The sequence below is a fragment of the Poromitra crassiceps genome, assembly GCF_964638095.1.
Source record: "Poromitra crassiceps genome assembly, chromosome: 7".
In the NCBI taxonomy this organism is placed as follows: Eukaryota; Metazoa; Chordata; class Actinopteri; order Beryciformes; family Melamphaidae; genus Poromitra; species Poromitra crassiceps.
This window is the reverse complement of record NC_139628.1, coordinates 837,280-860,400: the sequence shown is the minus strand read 5'-3', so window position 1 is coordinate 860,400 and position 23,121 is coordinate 837,280. Positions and strand designations below refer to the sequence as shown.

Below are 23,121 nucleotides of genomic sequence, written 5' to 3'. Positions count from 1 at the left end.
GTCAAAACGGAAATAAGGCAGGACATCCACTAATTTCTCCAATGCATCGGCTTTATTGACATGTGTCGATGTGATTGGTCGAATACCATTGAACTTCCTCCGGTTTGGAGTGTTTTTTTCCTTTGGAAGATGACAACTTCCTCTGTCACAGAAAGGAATTAATCCAGGACAGCACTCCAATAACTTTTTACATTTGTATTGCCTTTGCACAGATGTTCTTCAGTGTGCATTAGTCAGTGGCAAGTAAACTTCCTCTATCCAGATTTGAACATGCTAAAGTACAGACTGTCTCTATGGCCGAAAGGCCCTTTCGGCATCACAATATTTTTTTAGGGCACAAGGCCACATGCCAGGGCACAAAGGCAATTCCCTTGCTCTACTGACATCATGAAGAGCATTTTCTTCTGAAATGTGTGTTAAAATGATTCAATTATATTATCCTTTTCATATGCTACATTAAACTGAGACCACTGACACTTTTAAAGCAACTGACAGTAGCAGGCTGGTAGCAGAGCACTGCCAAGGTGGCCTTAAGGGCTCATTATACTCGAGCAAGCTCCGTGGGGTGGAGCTCCGCGAGTCACCGTGCGGACCTCGCGCTGGGGCAGATGCTTTTATACTCAGAAGTGATCAGCCAAGTGATCAACAAACATTGTACAATGGTAATAGTGAGAACAGCCCGTGAAAAGTCGCAATGAAATGCTATTATGTACAGTACTGAGTGCGCTTTCACTCTACGACTGTACATCAGCACATGAATGAATCACCAAACTTGTTTTTACTGAATAGCCGTTTCAGTTCTCAGCCCTGATAGCCTACTCTGTTTTTTTTTATTCTCTCTCAACCATGCTCTCAACATAACACATTTACTTGTTGAAATTACTAAAAACGAACAGTTGCAAATCAAAGTTTAGCCTACCACATGGGTCAAGAAATGTGGGGAAAACACAGCTCAGTGTTCAGGGCTCTCAGTGGCTCAAAAGCGCCCATGTTTGGAGAGAAGCCGTGCGGAGGTCGCGCTGTGAGAAAAATCTTCAGGTACACGGTGGGCGCCCTACGGAGGTAGCGCCCATCCACGCCCAACACATTGACGTCATTTGACGTTGGCGGCCCTCGCTCCACCCCCGCGCCCTTCACGGCATGGTGAGTATAAAGCAGGCTTTAGGGATCTCAGGGCATCACGGCCAGAGGGAGGGGCAACACAGGCCATGGCCTGATGGCCTCCGTGTAATTCCCACCCTGGTACAGACAGTCTCTACAGCCCCTTCTAAACATGCAGTGAAATCCGGATTATAACCAGCTGCTCGCCGGTCGGCCTGCATGTTTAGAAACAATTAGCCGCCTTATGCGCACTCCCGCAAGTGCGGCTCATGACCATCTGAGACCCTAGTATGCCTAGTACCACCGGCAGCTCATGATCCGGATCATTGATGTCTGAGTGGGCGGGTGGTTAAATGGCACTTTACAAACCATTAATGTAGCGTAAATTATGTGGCTGGATTATTTGGAAGAGAGCCAAATTAGGTGAGTAGCCTAAACAAGTAGAAGTTGAATCGTTTCTTTCTCCCCCATCTGACAGTTTAAAATGCACGTTCACGTAGCCTATTAATTAATTAATCATTCGGGCAATCGCTTATATCAATGAATTAAACGAGCAAACTCATGTTTTCCTCAAGTGCTGCAAACTGTCTTGTAGGCTATGTAAAAATGCAAGAGTTGCATCAGCCTACGAGACATATAGCCTAACTTTTGTGGTCTAGTCTCATCATGGAGCAAGCCGCAGCTGAAGCACATGGCTAATTAATATGGACGTTAACATCCATATTAATTAGGCATGTGCTTTAGCTGCGCTCCCCCTGTACTTTGCTAACTTAGCATCGATGCTAGTGGAACTTACCCAGCTATCGTCATTGCCTGCTTACGCTGCTTGCTGGTAATGTTAATCCCATGTCAGAAAAAGTCTCCAGATTTGTCGCTAACGTTAGTCTCTTCTGAGAAAGATTGTCTCCAGGAGGGTCTGAAAAGTTGTCTCGAGTTGGATGCAGCCAAGTATTGTGAGGCAGCCAGTGTTGTGACTGTGAGCGTCCAAGCTAACACAGCAGCGGAGAGGAGCTGACAGACAGGACCGTGAGGACAGCTGAGGATTTTTTTAAAAAATTATATTATATTATATTATATATATTTATACGATATAACCGGTAACACCGGTGTTGTCACGTGTTTATTACCCGGTGTGAAAATGACCACACCATGGCAACCCTAGCAAGCGCTCACTTTTTTGGCACATTGCCACCCCACGTTATCGCCTGAATGCGTTGGAATGGATCCTCCGTTAAAACGGCATGTTTTTGAACGGAGTTTGGTTACAGATTCGCTAAAGCTGTTTCCATATCACATTTCTTTTTATCGATACATGCTACCGCACCCCCTCCCCCTGCCCACTCTACTTGCTATCTGCAGAGAGAATACGGACCATTTCCAGCTGTTTCTAAACAAAGACCCCTCATGTCTAGAAAGGTAAAACCGGAAAATATCCTGCTCTGGCTAGCCGGACATGATCTAGACTTCGGGCTCTATCGTTGCATCGGCGTATAAACTGGGTTTAGTGCCAGGCGCAGCCTAGATTAGTGGGTGTGGACCAGCGCACTTGATATCTTGGTGTCGGCGCAACAGGTGGCCTTAATCATTATAACCACGCCTTTTAAGCATAAAATTATGCACTATCTGCTCATTGGGGAACTGCAGTAAACAAATCACATGCTTCACTTTTCAGCTCCAATTCCACGGAGCGATCCAGTCCGGCTTCAGAAAAGCAGAGGGCTCTGATCTCCCCCCCCCCTTTTATCCCCCCTGTCTGTCTCCATATATAGGCTATTATTCCATATTATTCTTAAACCAATCTAACTGCAGTTTAATTACTGCAAGCATGTAAATACGCTACACTATAGCAAGATCAAAGTGAAAAGAATGTTCTAAACGCATCAGCTAGAAAAATATAGCCTATCATGATGAGATTAATTAGATTGGTGAAAGTTTGTCCAGAATTATATCGTTTTCTCTCCCCTGCTGCACAGGTAGGATGATGCACATAAATATAGCCTACATTATGTAAAGTCATTGCAGAAATGAGTTTTTATTGTAAAACAAAATGTGAAGTAGGGCCAATTTATTGGAGCAGACATCACAGTATAGCACATGACAGTAGAACCGCGTTACGCTGTCACTTATCTAAATCACGTTAAATCGACGAGGGATATATATAGGGCCAGGATGACATATATGTTTCACATAGGGTTGTGTTTGGATTTCGCGATTTTATTTTGTCCAATATTGAAATGTTCTACAATAGCATGTTGTGGGAACATTATGTCACGGGTCAAAGTGAACTCTGCAATTATACAGCTATCCTGATGTAGGGTATAAGATGACTTTGGGTGGAAAGACTGGATGATTGACAGGTGGGCGTAGAGGGGAGGATATTTGGATGTGTTGTGCCCGGTGTGTCTTTTCCATCCTAATTAGGCTGATCCGGCGCACCTGGAGGGGAGCGGCGCACCTGGGTGAAGACGCGGCGGCAGGACGGCAGACGACAGAAACTGGGCAGCGGGACAAGCAGCAGACGTGCCGGGAGGAGAACACCGGCTCATTTGATTCTACACACGCTAGTCCACCGAAAAGGGACGGTCGCTTCCAGACAAGCATATAGGCTTTCAAGGTTGTGTCACTATGGTAAACAAGTCTTCTCATCCCGTGCTGCTCTCTCTGTGTCCTCATAGCTGCAAACGGGGAAATCAACGCCACTGACTCCACCCGACCGTATCGCCGCTGCCTTCTCCCTCAAGTCCGCATCACTGGTCCGAAGTCCAACTCCGCTGGTCCGACGGGGACGACAGAGCGCGCCCGCACGTACGCAGTCAGCTCCCTGGACTGGGACGGGGGCTACTGTTGGCTACTCGCCGCTAAACTGGCCATCCGCGCCGCAGCACATCAGCTCTGGGGTCGGTAAGCAGCAGCTTTGGAGAGACTTTTTAATCCGCCATTAGGCCATAAGAAGACGCCGGAGTACGGGACTAATTTAGCGTATTCCAATTTGGGTCAGCGCTGGCCAAATTGGAATTTTTACTTTTTTTTATTCCTTTCATTCCTTTCATGTTTTTGTCCGGTCCGTTGTTGTGTCCCCTCTTCCTGTGATAATAGCCTATATCACCATCACAGCCCTTACTGCAGTGGGCACCCCCTACATGATTAACTTTACCCAGATCTTAAAGGCCCAAGTAGTGTGCTGTTTTATTCCTCTGATGAAAAAGTGGTGTGAAATGATTTAGCTGTTTTCAGTATGTGCTTCATCTCTTAAACCTAATGGTGTGGTATTATGTGGCTTGATTTTACACATTGTTCATGAGCTTGATTTTACGCATGTAGTGTGATCACTTGCAGTGTCCTGGAATGGAGTGTAATATAGCTTGGCCTAATACTGGTGATATTGTTTGATCTAGGGGGGACGAGCTGATGGGGAGGAGTGGGGATTGACATTTATCCACAGTGAACCGTGGGGCACTCATGTGTTTTATTTTCTGCCTTGAATGATAATAAAATTGTTTGTATTAAGCTTAATCCGTCTGTGTGTGTGTCTTGGGGATTGTGAGAGGTGGTGTCCATTGATACACATTATTTAGATCTATTTCGATGTACCTTTTATTATCGAAATGGATTAGCCCAATGCATGCTGGGAGATTTCACATGTCTGGCTGTTGCAGGGAAGCCGCAGTGAATGTTTACCCAGAATGATCTCGTTTTCTCTTGCCTTCACTGCACAGGTAGGATGATGCAATAGCCTCTGAATGTCGGGCTCAAAACTGTCATGTTAGAAAAAACTGTCATGTTGTTATACTATGTACGGTACAACTTATTTTTTCTGAGAGAGAGAGAGAACCGGCAAACTTTTTTTCAAGCAGTCCGTATTGTGCCTGTCAGACTGATGAGTAAGAGAGAGGGAGTGACACAGAGAGAAGGGACAGAGGAAAGGGCAGAGGAGCGCTCCGCGCAACCAGCGCACTGAATAGGCCTGGTTTTCAAAAGTGCATAGCACTAAATTTACGCCAGGTGGGAAGATATCATTAGGCCGGTATTTAAGGCCGAAATGCCCATTCTCGCCCATTCTGGGACTGCGCCACGCCCAGTTCGCCTAAAGCGCATTTGGGGGCCTAAAGCCATGTTGATATCTTCCCGAGGCAGGTGCAAGGCACGTTTTTTTGCGTTTAAGGCCAGTTTTTGCGCCGAAGGCCTGTGGGAGAATAGGGCCCTTCATGTTTAGAAGAGGCTTAAAGCTGCATTCAGCGATATTTTTGCGATATTTTTTCAAATAAGTGTTAAATGGCTCTATATTCTGACAGCAATCACTGAAATAGTGTTTGGTCAGTGACTTGAAACCCCCAACCCCCCACTGTCCTCTATCTCTCTCCTAGTCCTGCAGGCTGGGCAGACGTATCTCCGCAACCGTAACTCGTAACTCGATGGTGGCATTGGATTCGGGGTGAAAAAAGACATATAGTCCTTTAGAGGGATCGCGATTGGACCTTCCTTTTCTTAGAAAATGTAAACTTTTCTCTGATTGGATACTATTACTATTACTTGGTATGTGGAGAAGCATGACACTGTGGCATTTCAGTGTTTACAACGAAGCCACGCCCCCTCCCTGTGTTGTGCTTTCCAAGCTTTTGTTTCTGCCTGTTGCCAGAATCTGGGTGTGATGTGTGTACATTGAAGTCCCTCCCTGTGGAGCGTCCGACCTATAGTGAGCCCCGCTCAGCCCACAGCCAAAAACAGAATTTTAATGAGCAAGATGGCGGACACCGATGCGGGAGCTTCCAGCGACACTCATCCACCTAAGAAACCGCATACTTTAGCCAAATCGCCGCCGAAAAGAAAGATCACAGACCAGAGTCAACCTTGCCGGTCTGGCTTTCACAAGATGCAGAGCCCTATGAGCATCTATAGGGCCTGCAAAGTGACTCGGAGCTGGCGTTAGTTCTCCTCATGTGTAAGTAACTAACGTTATAGTTTCTACATGTCCCCTTTCAGTTAGGCATGATAGCGAAATACAAGTTGTTATCGATATTGTGGATTTGTTCTGAGAATGTTGTAATCACTAGCAACTAACTGTTGCTTTTCATGGGCAAATGACTTTACACTGCTATCGTGGCCTGTTGTGGTTGGATTGATTAGGTTGTCGGTCGTGTATAATTATACACAGACATTCCAGTTAACTTAAACGTTACTTCCCATTACAAATTCTGCATGCATTTTCTATTATAATTACGTCCAGTTGCTGTCACTATGAGGCAGAACGGTGCAGTATTAGTAATGTAAAAACTTAGAAAACGGTAAGGCTGAATAGGCCATGGAGAAAAGCTAGCTTCGCTAATGTTAGCGGTTTGTTTTTCTATTCTGTCTCACTAAGCAACGTTACATTAGAAAATAGCTGTAACACCCAACACCTTCCAAACAAATCAAGGTTTGGAAAAAGTTTTTTTTTTTTTAATGACAATGTGGAGGAACCCTGCCTTGATATATAGCAGATACAAAATAGATGATTCAAATGAATACTAAACACAGCCACCGAGACATCTAAACGGTGGTGTCCGCCTATCTGGTGCAGGAGTGTACTGAAAACAGGCCAGGGAACAGAGAAACAGCTTCAACATGCTGAAGGATGCTGACTTCCATCAAAAACAATAAACTAAGCATTTAAACAAAGCTATACAATACAAATTATGTTTATGCATGACAATAATAATATTGAGAATGTTCTTCTCAGTATCTAAATGGTAGTAGCTGGGCTCATGCAGGACAAGACCTTCTGTCAATGTTTTTTCAAAATAAGATGTATGCTCTGACAATTGCCAGTTGTGGCACTTTTGAGTTGAGGATTTTAGGTTCTTTGAAGTAGAAGTAGAAATCAGCAGCACAAAAAAGAGAAAAAGGAAAATCTCTAATTATATATTTAGCAAAATATTTAAGGGGACAGCGTAGGATATTTCATTATGATCTTATGTTTTGGAAACCAACTCCCCAGGTTGGATTTGGCTGTGAATGTGTATGGCGGTGTGTTATGATCCATGGAAGGTCATGGGAAGGTCATGGAAACCACCTTGAAAGTCCTGTAAACCACCTGGAAAGTCCTGGAAACTACCTGGAAAGTCCTGGAAACCACCTCCCCAGGTCGGATTTGGCTGTAAGTTTGTATGGTGGTGTCTTAAGATCTGGGAAAGCTCATGTAAAGGTCTTGGAAACCACCTGGAATGTCCTGGGAACCACCTGGAAAGTCCTGGAAACTACCTTGAAAGTCCTGGAAACAACCTTCCCCGGTTGGATTGGGCTGTAAATTTGTATGGCGGTGTGTTATCCGTAGAAGGTCATGTAAAGGTCCTGGAAACCACCTGGAAAGTCTGGAAACCACCTCCATAGGTTGTAGTAGGCTGTACATTTGCATGACAAGGTCTTGGAAACCACTTGGAAAATCCTGGAAACGACATTCTGAATTTAAAGGAGAATTTCGTTTTCTTTTTTAACCTGCAGCCCTCTCCTCACATTAATTATGATCTGACGACTCACCCAGTGCTCTCCGCAGCGTTTTTGTCGTCCTAGGCGTTGTTTTGAGATCAATAGCGTCCAAGCCACTCCTAGAATGGAGCTCCGTGAGGGCAAGTGCCAGCATGCTTTTCCTCCATTTAAATAGACAGTTTTATTCCCGTTTTCGACGCATATCGTCATAAACTGTTCCCGAAGGAACGATCAGACTGCATTTCTCCCCCTCGCTCTTTTCACTAGTTTACAGGCAGTCCATTTTTGCCTGTCGGGTCAGTGAGAGACCCAACTCTCGTCTGGAAAGTCTCGCGGAACTTTCCACCCTCACGGAGCTCCATTCTAGGAGTGGCTTGGACACTATTGATCTCAAAACAACACCTAGGATGACAGAAACGCTGCGGAGAGCACTGGGTGAGTCGTCAGATCATAATTAATGTGAGGAGAGGGCTGCAGGTTAAAAAAAAATGAAATTCTCCTTTAAGACCTCTCATTAAGTTTCTCTTTTTCATTAATTTATTTAATTTACCTCTTATAATATTTTATACGGTACCATTTATTTTACAGCATTTCAAATGAGCCATCATATCAAATCTGGCAAAAAAGAAATTGAATATTAGATTAGAAAATACATTTGCCAGATTTGACAGAATTTTCCCTATAAACCACAACCATTTCATGGGGCAAAATGTAGGCAATAAAACTCTGTGCATGTATATGCGTGGAAATCTGTGTAAGCCCAAAAAAGCTCTACACCCAAATTAACACTTGCATTATTTGGCTCCTGGTCTTCTATTCGAATATAGATAAATACATTTGTTGGTTGAACAGGTACACATGCCATCTCAGTACACCTCAGTGGATATCATATAATGACAAAGTGGGTAAAGGCATTCAGAAAATGGCATCACTTTACTGTAATGCATCTGTATGTAATCCTTTAAAGCTAGGGAAATATTCATGTATAAGCCTCTTTGAGTAGGCTACGTATAAAAGTGGTATATAATAAATAAATATAGTATATAATAAATATATATAAAAAATATTTATTATAGGCAGAGTAGACGTGACATGTCACATTGAGGTTTTTCCCGTTTAAACCTGTGTCAATGTTAAAAATGTATCAATTTGAGAATCAAATGACATAAAATTAAAAAATATATATTTTATGTATTTAAAATAAACAAAATACAAGGTCTGAAAGTATTTTGATACAAATTATATTTTTCTCAGTCCAGTCAAATACAAATGACAAAATACACAAAATTTGTATTTGAAATACGTATTTGAAATACATGTATTTACAATACTGCCCTTAACTTTTGGGATGCGAGATGTCACCTGCTGCATGATGGAGGTTAAGTTGGTGAGCATAGCAGTGGACATAAAGTGTGCATTCACATACACATCTTGCACCTTCTTCTGTACACCACCTGTGGCTCCTCTCATGACACTTGCACTATGCTTGGGAAATGAGCTTGCTCTTCTGGTCATCAGGGAGAATGGAACACAACCTATCCAGAAGTGCTGTGGCGATAGAATCAGCTGTGGCAGTCTGGTCTGGAGAGATATATAAACTCAAAAAACCTGTTGCAGCTCATGGGCTTTGTCAATGTAACGGATCACAAGCACCAGCTGACACTGAGTGGAAACGTCCGGAGGCAGGGAAAGCAGAATAAAGAATTGGCTTCGCTACATGCTGTTAGCCAGGCCTTCTTGGTGAACCAGGCAGCTACTTAAAAGGACCAGGTGTATTTTCTTCCTCTGTCTGTAGCCTGTTTGTTTTGGGTGATCGGTCCAAGCTCTTTCACTAGGAGCTTCTCCTGTAAATAGTTAGAGAATTTTAGCAAAATGCTTGGACCATCTGTGAAAAAATTTACTACCAATAGCTTTCTTCACCAATGTGTTCTTATAGGTGTCTAGAATCACCTCTCAATTAGTGCAAACCCAAATCCTCATGGAAAATCCTGGTGATTATACACTGTGCTTTACATAACAATAACCAATATACCAATATCATATGGTCAGGGAGACATTTTTACTCAAAAATAATGTTTGGAATGGATTCAGCACCCCTGAAAACCCCTAGTTAGACACCCCACAAGTTCATTTTAGACTTTTAATTTTTATCATATTTTTCACCCAAGCCCTCGGGGCACCTTAACTTTGATTGGCTCTCCAGGATTTTCAACGAGGATTTGGGTTTGCACTAATTGAGAGGTGATTCTAGACACCTATAAGAACACATTGGTGAAGAAAGCTATTGTAAATTTTTTCACAGATGGTCCAAGCATTTTGCTAAAATTCTCTAACTAAAAGGCCGTCTCTCAAACAACGTCGTTTTGAGTGACTTCACGGAATTTTCTTTGTTCATGCTTGCAAAACAAACTTCTTTTTTTGTGTTTTATGGTGGTTGAAAACAAACTTCTTCTTCTTTTGTGTTTTATGGTGGTTGAAAACAAACTTCTTCGCAACAAGAAGACAGCAAAGCCGTCGGCAGGGGATGGCGAATGTGACAGTGTCGCTACCTATCTACGTCATTAACTAGCCTATACTTCATGACAATCACTCACTCTTACCTGACCCCACCTCCACCTGGTCGCTAGATTTGAGCGCCCAGAGACCTCCCTAATCTCTTTGTCTTGGAAGTGAACTGCACATTTGCATCTTACACAGGTCCTCATCTATTGGATCTGGCGTTGGCAGAAGCCGGAGGTGCAGGCGTTCTAGGGTGACAGGAAATAGGTGACCCAAAGCAATAACTTTTAGACAATGTAAATTCTTGTAGAACATTTTATCTAAATTTTTATTGCAGATTATGCATTTTACTCACTATGTAATATTCACCTCGCTCATACAAAAAGGCATTTAAGTCCCCCCCCCCCACCCCCTCCTTCATGTGGGTAGGTCGCGGGTGGGGCGGCGCCATAGTGCCCTCTAGTGGCCAGTCGCCCCTGCATGAAACCCTATCTGGGATTATGCTTAGTCTCTACCACAGAAAACCAACAATCCGTACAAAGTATGCAATATAAATTATTATTGTGTGTGTGTGTGTGTGTGTGTGTGTGTGTGTGTGTGTGTGTGTGTGTGTGTGTGTGTGTGTCTGTGCGTGTGCGTGCGTGTGTGCGTGCGCATGTGTGTGTCTGTGTGTGTTAAAAGATAAATCCTCCCCTCCCTCTCTCTCTCTCTCTCTCTCTCTCTCTCTCTCTCTCTCTCTCTCTCTCTCTCTCTGTCAGTGCTGTTCACCCCTCCATCCTGGTTGGTTTCCAGTAATTATAAGCATCTGATTGGTCAAACAGTACACTCACATTATGATAGGATAAGAACGCTGAATATGAATAACAGATTTTCCCATTGAAATGAAAGGAATCAAACTGACAAGGGAAGCTTGATGTAAAGATTAAGGTAAACTGGGGTTCTTTCTGACTCGGCTCCATCCTGCAGAATGACCCGATCTCCTGCCGTTTCCATGGCGACGTCGTCACGTCGACCGTGTGGTTGATGTGTGCGTGCCGGACTGTTATATTTTATGTTATGTCTACCCCTCTGCCCCTGCCTATCTCTCTCTCCCTCCCTCCCCAACTCTCTCTCCCCTTCTCTTGCCCCCACTCTCTCTACCTCTCTGTCGCTCCCTCCCTCCCTCCCTCCCTCCTTCCTTCCCTCCCTCTCTCTCTCATGCTGCAGCAGTGCAGAACTCTCCAGGGTGCAGAAAGCGACGACGACACAGAAAGCCGTCCAAAACATTCACACAGTCAGGCAGGCAGACAGACAGGCAGGCAAACATGCAGCCAGACAGACAGACAGACAGACAGACAGACAGACAGGCAGGCAGACAGGCAGGCACGCAGACATGCAGACAGACAGACAGAGAGGCAGGCAGGCAGACATGCAGACAGACAGACAGACAGACAGACAGACAGGCAGACAGACAGACAGACAGGCAGGCAGACAGACAGACAGGCAGGCAGACATGCAGACGGACAGACAGAGAGACAGACAGGCACGCAGACATGCAGACAGACATACAGACAGACAGGCAGACAGACAGACAGGCAAACAGACAGACAGACAGACAGACAGCCAGACAGGCAGGCAGACATGCAGACAGACAGAGAGACAGACAGACAGACAGACAGACATGCAGACAGACAGACAGGCAGGCAGACAGACAGACAGACAGGCAGACATGCAGACAGACAGACAGACATACATGCAGACAGACAGACAGGCAGGCAGGCAGGCAGACAGACAGACAGGCAGGCAGACAGACAGGCAGGCAGACAGCAGGTATACAATATTTCATTAATTCACCCATCTAAACCTCCAGCCGTCCTTTTCTTCATTTATTCCTTCATCTATCCACTCACTCACTCACTCACTCAACCGGAGCTAAAAATGTCAGTTTGCAGTAAAACAATGCTAATCAATTAGGCTATGTATCATTGCATAAAAATAAACTGTCTGTCTGTCTGTCTGTCTGCCTGTCTGTCTGTGCCTGTCTCATGTCCTCACACTCCTCCGCACTGCAGAGTAACGTAAAGAGATGCAGACATGTTTGTTTTCCTTCAATAAATCATCACGTCTGCAAAAAGTCTCCTGAATAAAACTGAGTGTTTTGAATATAAAATGCACATTAGCTTTGCTCTCTATGGTGCTTTTGCAGCCAGTTTCTATTGATTCGGTTCAGTGATGCTATAGGCTTCATAACACATTTATATTCAATAATTTTCTGCCACTGCGTTCCTCACTCCATCCCTCCTTACTTATATCTTTCCTTCTATCCCTCCATCCCTCTATCATTCTATCCCTCCTATCAATCCTTTCTTCCATCCATCATTCCTCTATCATCCCTGCATACCTCTAGTTGTGTAACCTCTCTCTCTCTCTCTCTCTTTCTATGTCTCTCTCTCTTGTCGCAGTGAAGGAAACCCCCTCTCTCCTCACGCTCTCTCTCCTCTCCACGTCGCTCTCCCGCCTGTCCTAATATGGTATGGGGATACCCCCGTCACATCCGGACGATGTGCCCATGTTTGGGCAGCTACGAAGCGGGAATCCCTCGCTCTGGCATGGACCAATAAGGGCAGCCAGGGAGTTACCTAGGAGACGGAGAGTATAAAAGGGAGCGGAGGAGAGGGACCAGGCATCCTCAGCCTCCTAGGCAGCACAGAGTAACGGACTAACAGCACCGACAGAGACACTACGAACGGATTGATAACGGGATTTTCAACAGCTTGAGGGAATTCCCGCCACCAACCGACCAGCTTAAATCAACTCATCAATATCTTGAACAGCATTTGTTTCACTGCAAACCCCAGGAAATAACATTGACAGATCTTTCCCGCCATGCTTCTGGAGCGCGCAGACAGCTTCATGTCGGAGTTCGAGGACGCATGCAGCGCATGGGTGGACAGCGTGGGCTCGAGTCCCAGCAGCTACAGCACTGAGTCTGATGTGGGCTCGCCTTTCTCCCAAGGTGTGTGTGTGTGTCTGTGTGTATGTGTGTGTGGCTGCAACTAATGATTATTTTCATTATCGATTATAATATCTGTCGATTATTTCCTCGACTAATCCATTAGTCGTTTGGTCTATAAATGTCAAGAAAATGTTGAAAAATGTTGATCACCTTTCCCCCAAGATGACATCCTCAAATGTCTTCAAGTTCACAACCCAAAGATAATTAGTTTATGTCATAGAAGACACCATAGAAGACACCAGAAAAAAAATTACATTTAGGAAGCTTGAACCAGATAATGTTTGCCCCCCCCCCCCCTAAAAATTAGTCAACAAATTATTAATCGGGAAAAATGGTTGCAGATTAATCTTCTGCTGATTGACTAATCGATTGCTCGACTAATCGGTGCAACTCTGTTGTGTGTGTCACTGCAGACCACGCTGATGATCCTATTGATATATTTTAATCAGGGAAAACAATGTAATAAAAGTCAGAATTGTTAGTTGAAGTCCTCTTCTAATTCGATCGGCAGTTGTGCATCAGCAGTCTGTTGCATAACTGCTCATGACTTGCAGAAAGCTGCAATTCACCTGCAAACCTGCATCCTTAAAAACAAGCAGAATGATTCATGACAGTCTATGAGAGCGCAGCTTGTTGCAACTCGGGCAGTGTGCGCGCTGCAGACGAGCAGATATCTTAACATAATATAGATTTGTATGTGGGCTGCTGTCATGCCTCGCCTCGCGCCCACTGGTGGAGATATTATGCAATGACACTAACCCCCCCCCTCTCTCTCTCTCTCTCTCTCTCTCCAGCCTTCTCTCCGGGGACTGATGCCTCAGACTCAGATTTCTTCTCCGACTTCAGTGACTGCTCCTCAGATGCGCTCTCCCCCTCGCTCGGCTGCTCCGGCGGCTTCTTCGCCCCCGAGCCGGCGCTGAGCAGCAGCGCGGACGCCATCCTCAACATGATCACGGAGATCGTGGGGATCTGCACCGAGATGGAGCAGCCCGACGCGGGCTCTCCTCGCGCAGCCTCCCCCTCACTCTCCTCTCCGTCGGCCCCCTGCGGCTTCGGAGATGCCGCCCACCCCGATGTGAGCCTACCTTCCCTGGCCGCGGCTCAGCATCCGCCCCCCTCCTCCATGTCACACCCTGTGATCGTCAAAAGCGAGTTTCTTGCCTCCGACTGCAGCAGCGGGTGCGGCCAGCCCTCTGTGCCCGGGAACGATGCGCTCTACCTGGCCAACGCTGACTCTCTCCTCCCGCTGTCGGCTCTGCAGCAGGGAGATGTCGCGGATCTCCTGGAGGTTCTGCTGAGCTCCGAGGCTGGCCAGAGTGAGCTGAAGCCTGGCTGTCAGGTCAAACAGGAGCCCCTGGGCCTGGAGGACTGGCTGAGGGGCTTAGTGGTTAGCGAGGGGGATTCCAGCAGCTACGTCAGCAGCCGACCTGTCGTCAAGACGGAGCCCGTGCAGAGCCTGTTCCAGTTCCCCCCCTTCCCCACCACATTAGACGCGCTCCTCCTCTCCTCCCTCCTCCCAGGCTCCTTCCCCATAGTGAATCTCAGTGGCGCACACACAGCCGGTGCCCCCAAGCCCTCGCGCGGGGGCAGGAGAGCTCCCGCCAAGGGCGCCGTCAAAGCAAAGCCATTCCCGTGCTCCGTGCAGGGCTGCGAGCGACGCTTCTCGCGCTCGGACGAGCTGAACCGGCACGTGCGCATCCACACGGGCCAGAAGCCCTTCCAGTGCAGCATCTGCTCACGCAGCTTCAGCCGCAGCGACCACCTGACCACGCACACGCGCACGCACACCGGCGAGAAGCCTTTCTCCTGCGACGTGTGTGGCAAGCGCTTCGCCCGCAGCGACGAGAGGAAGAGGCACGGCCGCGTGCACGTCAAACAGCAGCTGCGTGCACAGATGATGGCGGCCTACTCCCTGGCCTTCAACACGCCTACCATCTAAAGAGCAGCTCGAGCTCCTATTCGTTTGCCAAGAACCGTGAAGAGCTGTTAAAGCCCCAGGATTTCAACGGTCAACCGGAAGCGTCAGAAAGAGACGTGTTGATGTGACGTCATACTAAAGGTGACTTTCATGGAAGGTGCCTGACGTTTGCTTTTAAGAACGAAAGAAGGAGTTGTGGCAAGTCACATGGCGCGTGCGAGGTGATGATGTCATGGTTGTTTCTCGGCACCAGAAGAGGATGGGAGTTGTGAAAGGTCACAGCTCAGGGTGTGAAGACTTTTCAGAACGAGACTTTTAGGTTCTGTGCAGCAACAAGCCGGGCTGCCTGAGCTCCAACTCACGGTGCTTTGAAAACAGAATGTTTCCTGTTGAACCCACGGACTGAACGAGTGAACGGAGTGTTTCCCAATCATTGGTCCTCTCTGGTCTGTCCAGTGCTATGTCTGTGACTGTTTCAATGGACTTTCAATGGGAAAACAGAGGCAGCAGATGTCTCCTCTGCTTCTCGATTGTAAAATATTCCTTTCGTCTTTATCATTTAATGCATGAAGAAATGTGAACGGCGACGACATTCTGTGGCTGTGAAACTGTGAAGCCCTCTGTGAACGTGAATGTCGTAAAACGTGATTTCGCTCAAGATTCACTCAAAAGTTTTCTATTTTTCTGTCATATGGCTTTATATTTAACAACACTGAAGAATATACAGTATATGTTTGTAATCTATTTTTATAGATTGTCTACCTCTTCATGACATGTTATTTCACAATAAGAGCATATGTATATTTCTACTAAAAGATGCCAGATTTCTATGGCGGAAATATGTACTATGATGTAATTTTTCTATGAAATGATTGTCAAACACTAATGAAAGTTGAATGAACTTTATTATATAATTTTCATTCAGAAATGTCAGTGCAGCTTAACATCCTTTACTGTCACTTTCCCACTGATTTCAATGGGAAAGTGGTGGATTACTGCCCAGAAACCACTGTGTAAAAAGCAGGCGTGGTGGTGAGGCCACCGTGTGTGGTGTGCTGAGAGGAGAGGAGAATCAGTCAGCGTGTGAGCTGAACTTCAGAGTAGCACACTTGTTGTGCGCCTTTCATTCTGCATGTTGCTGTCACTGTCAGCAGTGTCAATAAAGATACAGAAACACATGGACAAGCCCAGTCTGATTAATTATAACCTGCATCATCATTTATATTTTCATCTTCATCATCACCACCACCATCATCATCAACAACATCATTACCATTTTCATCTTCATCACCATCATCATCAGCATCATGGTAGCTTTCATCCATATTTGACGAGATAGCCCAACAAAATTCTGAATATGTATTGGAAATGTTCCGTATTCTCTAGTATCCAGAGTAACAATATGACCTTCAGTCAGAATCAGAATCAGAATCAGAATCGCTTTTATTGCCACAGTATGCAAGTTACATACGAGGAATTTGTCTTAGTGTCTGTATGCAGCGTAGCGGTCACATCAATATACAGAGATAAGAAGTATAGGAAGATAAGACAATCACAAAGTTGCAAGTGCAATCAAATCAAGTAAATATATACAATATGTACATGAGTGCTGAAGTGTTCTGTGGATGATAAATATGAATTTACGTTGGATTTACATGAGATTTACAGACTGAGTTAAATAGATGTTAAATAGGCAGTGGATTTACATGAATTTACAGTCGGAGTTAAATAAGAGTTTACATTGAATGTACATGAAATATACAGTCATATACAGTCATATACTGTACATGTCATATACAGTCTGAACTCAACCAGTATTCTGGAAAAAGATATGAGCTTGGATATTTCCAGAGATGACAAAATGTCATATTTGGAACACATGCATGACAAAAATATGATGCATCTGTCATCTGTGGTATCCTTTTAATGTATTTGCGATATTGAGTGTATTTGACAAGATATGGCGAATATCCACAAAACTCAAGAATGATTAATTATGCAGCAGAAATGGTCTGGAGAGAATTTTGGGATTATCCAATATTTCTGGATTTTGGCCCTTTTCGACAAATATTCCCTGATAAATTCAAGTTTGTTTATGTATCAGAGTGCCATCTAGTGGGCCGCGGAGGACCTCACATCAATATATCACAATGATAACCTATCATTTATTTGGGAAGGTGGTTGTGTTTTAACAATCAGAAATGGGCCTTGAATTACAAAAGGTTGAGATTCCCTGTTGTAGTTCTAATTGACAAGGATGTCTCAGATGACTTTACAGAGAATGTGTCTATACATGTAGGTCTAATTAAACAGAATCAATGAACCAAACTGAACAAACCTGTATAAGAAAAGCATAACAAGAAACCAGTGTTGGGGGTAACGCATTACAAAGTAACACATTACTGTAATCACATTACATTTGTCTGTAACGAGTAGTTTAAGGCACTATGGTTCCTACATCCAGTAATCACATTACATTCACTAAAAATCACTCTAAATCAAACACTATGTCATAACTTGTGTTGCATAAGTTCTACAATTATCTGCAGGATCTGGATTGAATCTGCAGGATTATGGAAAAAACATCAAACGTGCAGTGCTTTTCCAGGTACAACACAACAACAACTGACTGTAAAAGTCGTTAATTCCAAGAATGGATGGGCTGAAGGGATGGCGGAGGAGTGTCGATTGGTTGGTTCAGGCCAATCGGCGGCAGAGTCGTCCCTCCGGCCGGTCCATTGTAGCACCAACTTTCATCGGAATTCGAGGCAGATGGTGGGAAAATTGCAGTGCGGTCTGAGATATGTACATTACTTCACATCAGGGGCGGAGCGACCCTATCAGCACAGGGGGGGCGAAGCTCTTAGGAGGCCCCCCCATCACCATTTTTTTTTTTTTTTCAATTAACTCATTGAGTGCCAGCCACTTTTGGAAAACGGATGCTCCCAGTGCCAGAGTTTCAGAGCGTTTCCAGTGATTTCTCGAGGCCCACAGAATATTGTGTGATATTACTATGTAAACACCGAACACGCCCAAAGAACGATGAGACTCTCTTCTATCATCAGCAAAAAAAAGTTTATTGATATCATTTTCCGTTCTTTAGTTATCAGCCGGAGAAGATAGGTTGATTTCACCAAAAACAGACGTTTCCATCTAGAAGCTCAGATAATGAGCCTTTTGTGAAATGAAGCATTTCAAGCAAATCACTGATTCTGAAGCTAATATTTTCTGACCTGAAACATCTGAACAGTAATTTCCTTCAATAAAACAGCACCCCCACCCCCCTCAACTCCAAACTCCTCCTCCGTGGGAGTGTCTCTGGTGGCTCTGCTCGCTCTGCTGCGTGTGTCAGGCGAGTCTCTGCTGCCTGCGGATCCACGTTCGGATGGCGGCCGCTCGTCGGGGGAGTCTGGATCGGGCTCGCTGAGTTTGTCTGCGTTTCTGGGGTTTCGGTTGTGAGCTGGGATGAAGCTGCGTCCGATTCTAGGCTTTCTGCTGCGCGTTTCAAAGTGCGCTGCACCCAGAGTCTATTTTCGGAGCGCTCCGCCTTGTGCGCCGGCTCCCAGCGCGACACCGAAAAGCCAAACCATTCTCATGAGAATGGTTTGGCTTTGGTTTTCTTTTCTGGCGGCTAATCCTGTGGAGAAACTATCGCAGCAGAGACAGAGGGGCTCAGTTGTGGGAGCGGATTGGCTGCTGTTCGCAGCTAACGTTAGCTCCAGCCAGAGCAATCTGTGCCGCTCTGGCTCATGCATCGGTTTCTCTTTCATCACGGCTTTTTCTGCTGTTTTTCCTCAACTTTCTCTAATCTGGAGAGCACTGTCGCCACCTAATGGGTCCGTAAAATAGGTTATACACCTTCAATAGCTCCAATATTTTTACAGGAGATGCATGAGGCTTTGATCCACGTCCCACCGTCAAAAAACGCATTTGCCGTCTTTAGACGTCATTGGCACTCTACGTTACTATTTGATTTGACGTCGTTCGACGTCATTGGCACTCAATGAGTTAAGGCCGGCGGCGAAGAAAAATGTGCCTTTTTTGCATTTGCGTTTGAATCTGTTTTAGCCATATTTAGTGGAATATCTCATTTTAAACACACCAATGTTATTGTCTATTGATTGAATTGCTCTCACACTCAGGCCTGGCCTGGCCTGGCATGCAAAAAAAATAAAAAATAGGATGGGGTGGGCCCGGGGCGGGCGCACCCTCTGCCCCGGTGTACGCTCCGCTACTGCTTCACATCTCAGGCAATGTAAAAGTAATGTAGGAGTAGTGTAAAAAATTACTTTCTCTAGGGAGTAATTAAGTAAAGTAAGGCATTCCTTTATTTTTCTTTGCGTAATGTGTAATATATTACTTTTTTGAGTAACAGCCCACAACACTGCAAGAAACATAAGGTAGGCAAGATCAGATTTTAGCACGACAAACGATCGAATCGCTATAATCTAAAGTAACATATAGCTGGCACCCCAGCCTTATATCCTACAGTAAACGCACACAAGGAAATACTCCCAAGACAAACCCCCCCCCCCCCCCCCCAACACACACACACGCAGGCAGGCATGCACACAGAGAGAGAGAGAGAGAGAGAGAGAGAGAGAGGCTGAGCATGCAATAGAGACAGTCCGCATCTCTGGAACGCCCACAAAATGGCTGGCGCGCGAGTGGGGTAAAACCGCCGATATATCTCATGGGCTGACTCACCAAAAGACGGTGCTGCGGCTCTAAACTACAGGTTTGGGGGTTCTAGAGCAGAACAGAAGACGTCTGCTCAGATGTGCGTTTACTGCGGTGGTTAAATCCCCGATCGTGTCTGCCTGGGCTGGGCTATCAGCTAAATTCTAACTTTGCTGAATGGATAAAACGGGGGTTTTTACCCCACCCTGAACACGCCCCCAGCCAGGCTGAGCCAGCTAACCAGCGTCTATTGTGGGCGTTCCTAGAGCCTGTATGGGCATTCCCAGACATGCGGACTGTCTCTATAGGTGTCAGGCAAAACATTGACACGGTCATGAGGAGAAAGGAGAAAAGAGAGAGGCAAAGAAAAGAGAGGCAGCAGAATCAGGATCACTTTTATTGCCACAATATGCAAGATTGCATACGAGGAATGTGTAAGTATGCAGAGTAGTGCTCATATAAATATTCAAAAATAAAAAGGTCTAAAAGAAAAAATCACAACATTGCAAGTGCAGTCCAATACAGGAATAGTTCATTGTTAAATAGGCATTAAATAGGAATTGACAGTCCAAGCGGTGCACAATGTAGTTAACAAGAGTAATAAGAGTAAAAAGTTGTGGTAGAAGTATAGCTATAATACTTTATTTTAACGAGTGTAGTCCAGCTGCTGTTGTAAAGTGACGGACTGTATGATGGGGGAAGGGGGGGGGGGTTCATGTCAGTTGGTAGAGCTTAGTAGAGGCGGCTTTCAGGCTTTGAAGCTGTTTTTGTGGCGAGAGGTTTTGTTCTTGACAGACCTCAGTCTCTTGCTGAGGGTGGAGCATTTCAAAGAGATTGTGGCCGGGGTGGGAGGGGTCGGTCATCTATCTATCTATCTATCTATCTATCTATCTATCTATCTATCTATCTATCTATCTATCTATCTATAAAAGATCTAATCTAGGACTCTGTATGTTTGTTTGTCTGTCTGTCTGTCTGTCTGTCCCACTGATGACATCATTGTCTGTCTGTCTGTCCCACTGATGACATCATCAGTGATGTCATAAATTCACTCTCTCTCTCACACACACACACACACACACACACACACACACACACACACACACACACACACACACACAAAGTCCCAGTGATGCTGTCATCAGTGATGTCATAAATTGTGGCATCATCAGTTATGTCATAAGAGGTTGTGATCTCATTAGTGATGTCATAAGAGTCCCACTGATGATGTCATCAGTGATGTCATAGGAGCAAAATCAAGTCCCAGGGCGGGACTGGACAGCTGTATGATCCAGCATCCCTGAAGTATGCCATCAAGGAGCAGCCAGGGCGAGGCCGTGCTGCGGCCAAGCTGTGTATGCGAGCTGCAGGGCCTGCACGGCGAGCTGCAGGGCGGGCGAGGCCGCGCATCGGCCAAGCTAGCAAGCCGGCACAGCGGGCGAGCCTAGGAATCGAGTGCACGTAGTATGCTAGATTAGATGCCTAGTGATTTTACAAGACCGCTTCAGCATCCCGGCGCCTATGAGACAACAGCACAGAACCATGACAGCTAATCAGAGGTCTCCTTCAGGCCAAAATGGCAGATTTGCTGTGCACATGTTGCAATGGACAACCTAAGAGCCTTCGCTTCTTATCAATGTAAGTTCTTTGGTACTACATTGGATTACTGGTGCTGTTGCTATGGTTACAGTAGATAGATAGCCTAGAATTCAGATTGTTTTTTCACCCTATCTCTCTCTGGCTGCGTCTCAAATGGCTAAAATTATAATCAGGCATCATTCTGAGCCTTCCCCGGTGGCTCAATCCAGACTCTTTTACAGATACAGTATAACAAACCCACTGAGAAGGATGCTGTCTACTCTCACGTGGTCAGACCCGATGTCACCACTCATTATTATGGATCCCACTGCACTTGCGGGCAGAACACGTCCTATGCAGCATTCAAGCACCAGGATTGGCCAGGCAGGTGCCCATGCAGTCTGTTCGGAGAAGTGCACCAAATATTTTATACATACACTGATAACATGTATGTTTAATTAGGTATATGCTATTTGCACCTGTACGTCAAATACGTCGAATTCAAAATGTTTAAGTACGTCCAAAGTATGCGCATGACATGTGCACCTATGTGCAGTGAATATGCCACTGTCTCTGACTTGTCTTATCACTCTACTGCCTTATTGCTTGTTGTGTCTCTTGTTGTTTTTGCACTCATATGCCCTGTTATATTTGTACTATGTTGTAAACGGAGTTCACAGCACAAGAATTTCACACGTGATACTTGTACTACGGAGTGACAACCCTTACGAAAAAGTCACATGTGGAAATCACATGTGATTTTGAAATATGTGGTTTTTGGACACACGTTTCGTGTGACTCAACCACATGTTTTAATATCACATGTGGATGTTCACATGTCAAGCCACATGTGGAAGTCACATGTGATTTTGAAATGCCACATGTGATTGACATGTGGTTTTAATTGTGTGGAATTGTGTGGAAAATCACATGTGATTATGGAATATATGTGGTTTTTGGACACATGTTTCGTGTGATTCAGACCACATGTGATTGACATGTGGTTTTAATATCACATGTGGGAATATTCACATGTGGATACTCACATGTGGAAAATCACATGTGATTTTGGAATATATGTGGTTTTTGGACACATGTTTTGTGTGATTCAGACCACATGTGATTGACATGTGGTTTTAATATCACATGTGGATATTCACATGTGGGAAATCACATGTGATTCTGGAATATATGTGGTTTTTGGACACATGTGTGATTAAGACCACATGTGATCGACATGTGGTTTTAATATCACATGTGGGAATATTCACATGTGGATATCCACATGTGACCTTGAACCACATGTGGTTTTAGGACACGTGGTTTTGTTATTCCCTCCACATGTGAATATTCCCACATGATATTAAAACCAAATGTGATTCAATATGTTGTGGACCACATGTGGTTTTGGCACACGTTTTGGTTTTTCACATGTGATTCAACATGTGGTTGAAATGTGTAATTTCCATGTCCAACAACCACATGTGGTTCAAGATCACATGTGGGAATATTCACATGTGGTTGAAACACATGAACCTTCCAACATGTGATCTTGAACCACATGTGATTGTTGGGACATGTGTTACATGCCAATTGGAATAACATGTGAAAAACCAAAACACATTTCTCCAAAACCACATGTGGAAAACATAGAATCACACATGGTTTCAACATTACATGTGGGAATATTCCCATGTGGATGGAATAACATGAACAACAAATTCACATGTCCTAAGATCACATGTGGGAACATTCACATGTATTAGTAGACAACCACATGTGAATGATCCCTTCTTTGACACATTTTCCACATAATTTCAGATTACATACAATTTGACACATACCAGTAGGTTATTTGCAACACACAACACATGTACAAGAATAAAAT

General features: G+C 44.9%; 1 protein-coding gene across 1 annotated transcript; it reads left to right on the top strand.

The window, feature by feature from the left end:
* Positions 1–12,927: 12,927 nt before the first annotated feature.
* On the top strand, positions 12,928–14,996 carry LOC310780268 (uncharacterized protein; the record flags this gene model as incomplete). Its single annotated transcript, XM_083640829.1, has 2 exons — positions 12,928–13,057; positions 13,852–14,996. The coding sequence occupies 2 exons, from the start codon at positions 12,928–12,930 to the stop codon at positions 14,994–14,996; spliced, it is 1,275 nt and encodes a 424-aa protein (XP_083496955.1).
* Positions 14,997–23,121: the final 8,125 nt, after the last annotated feature.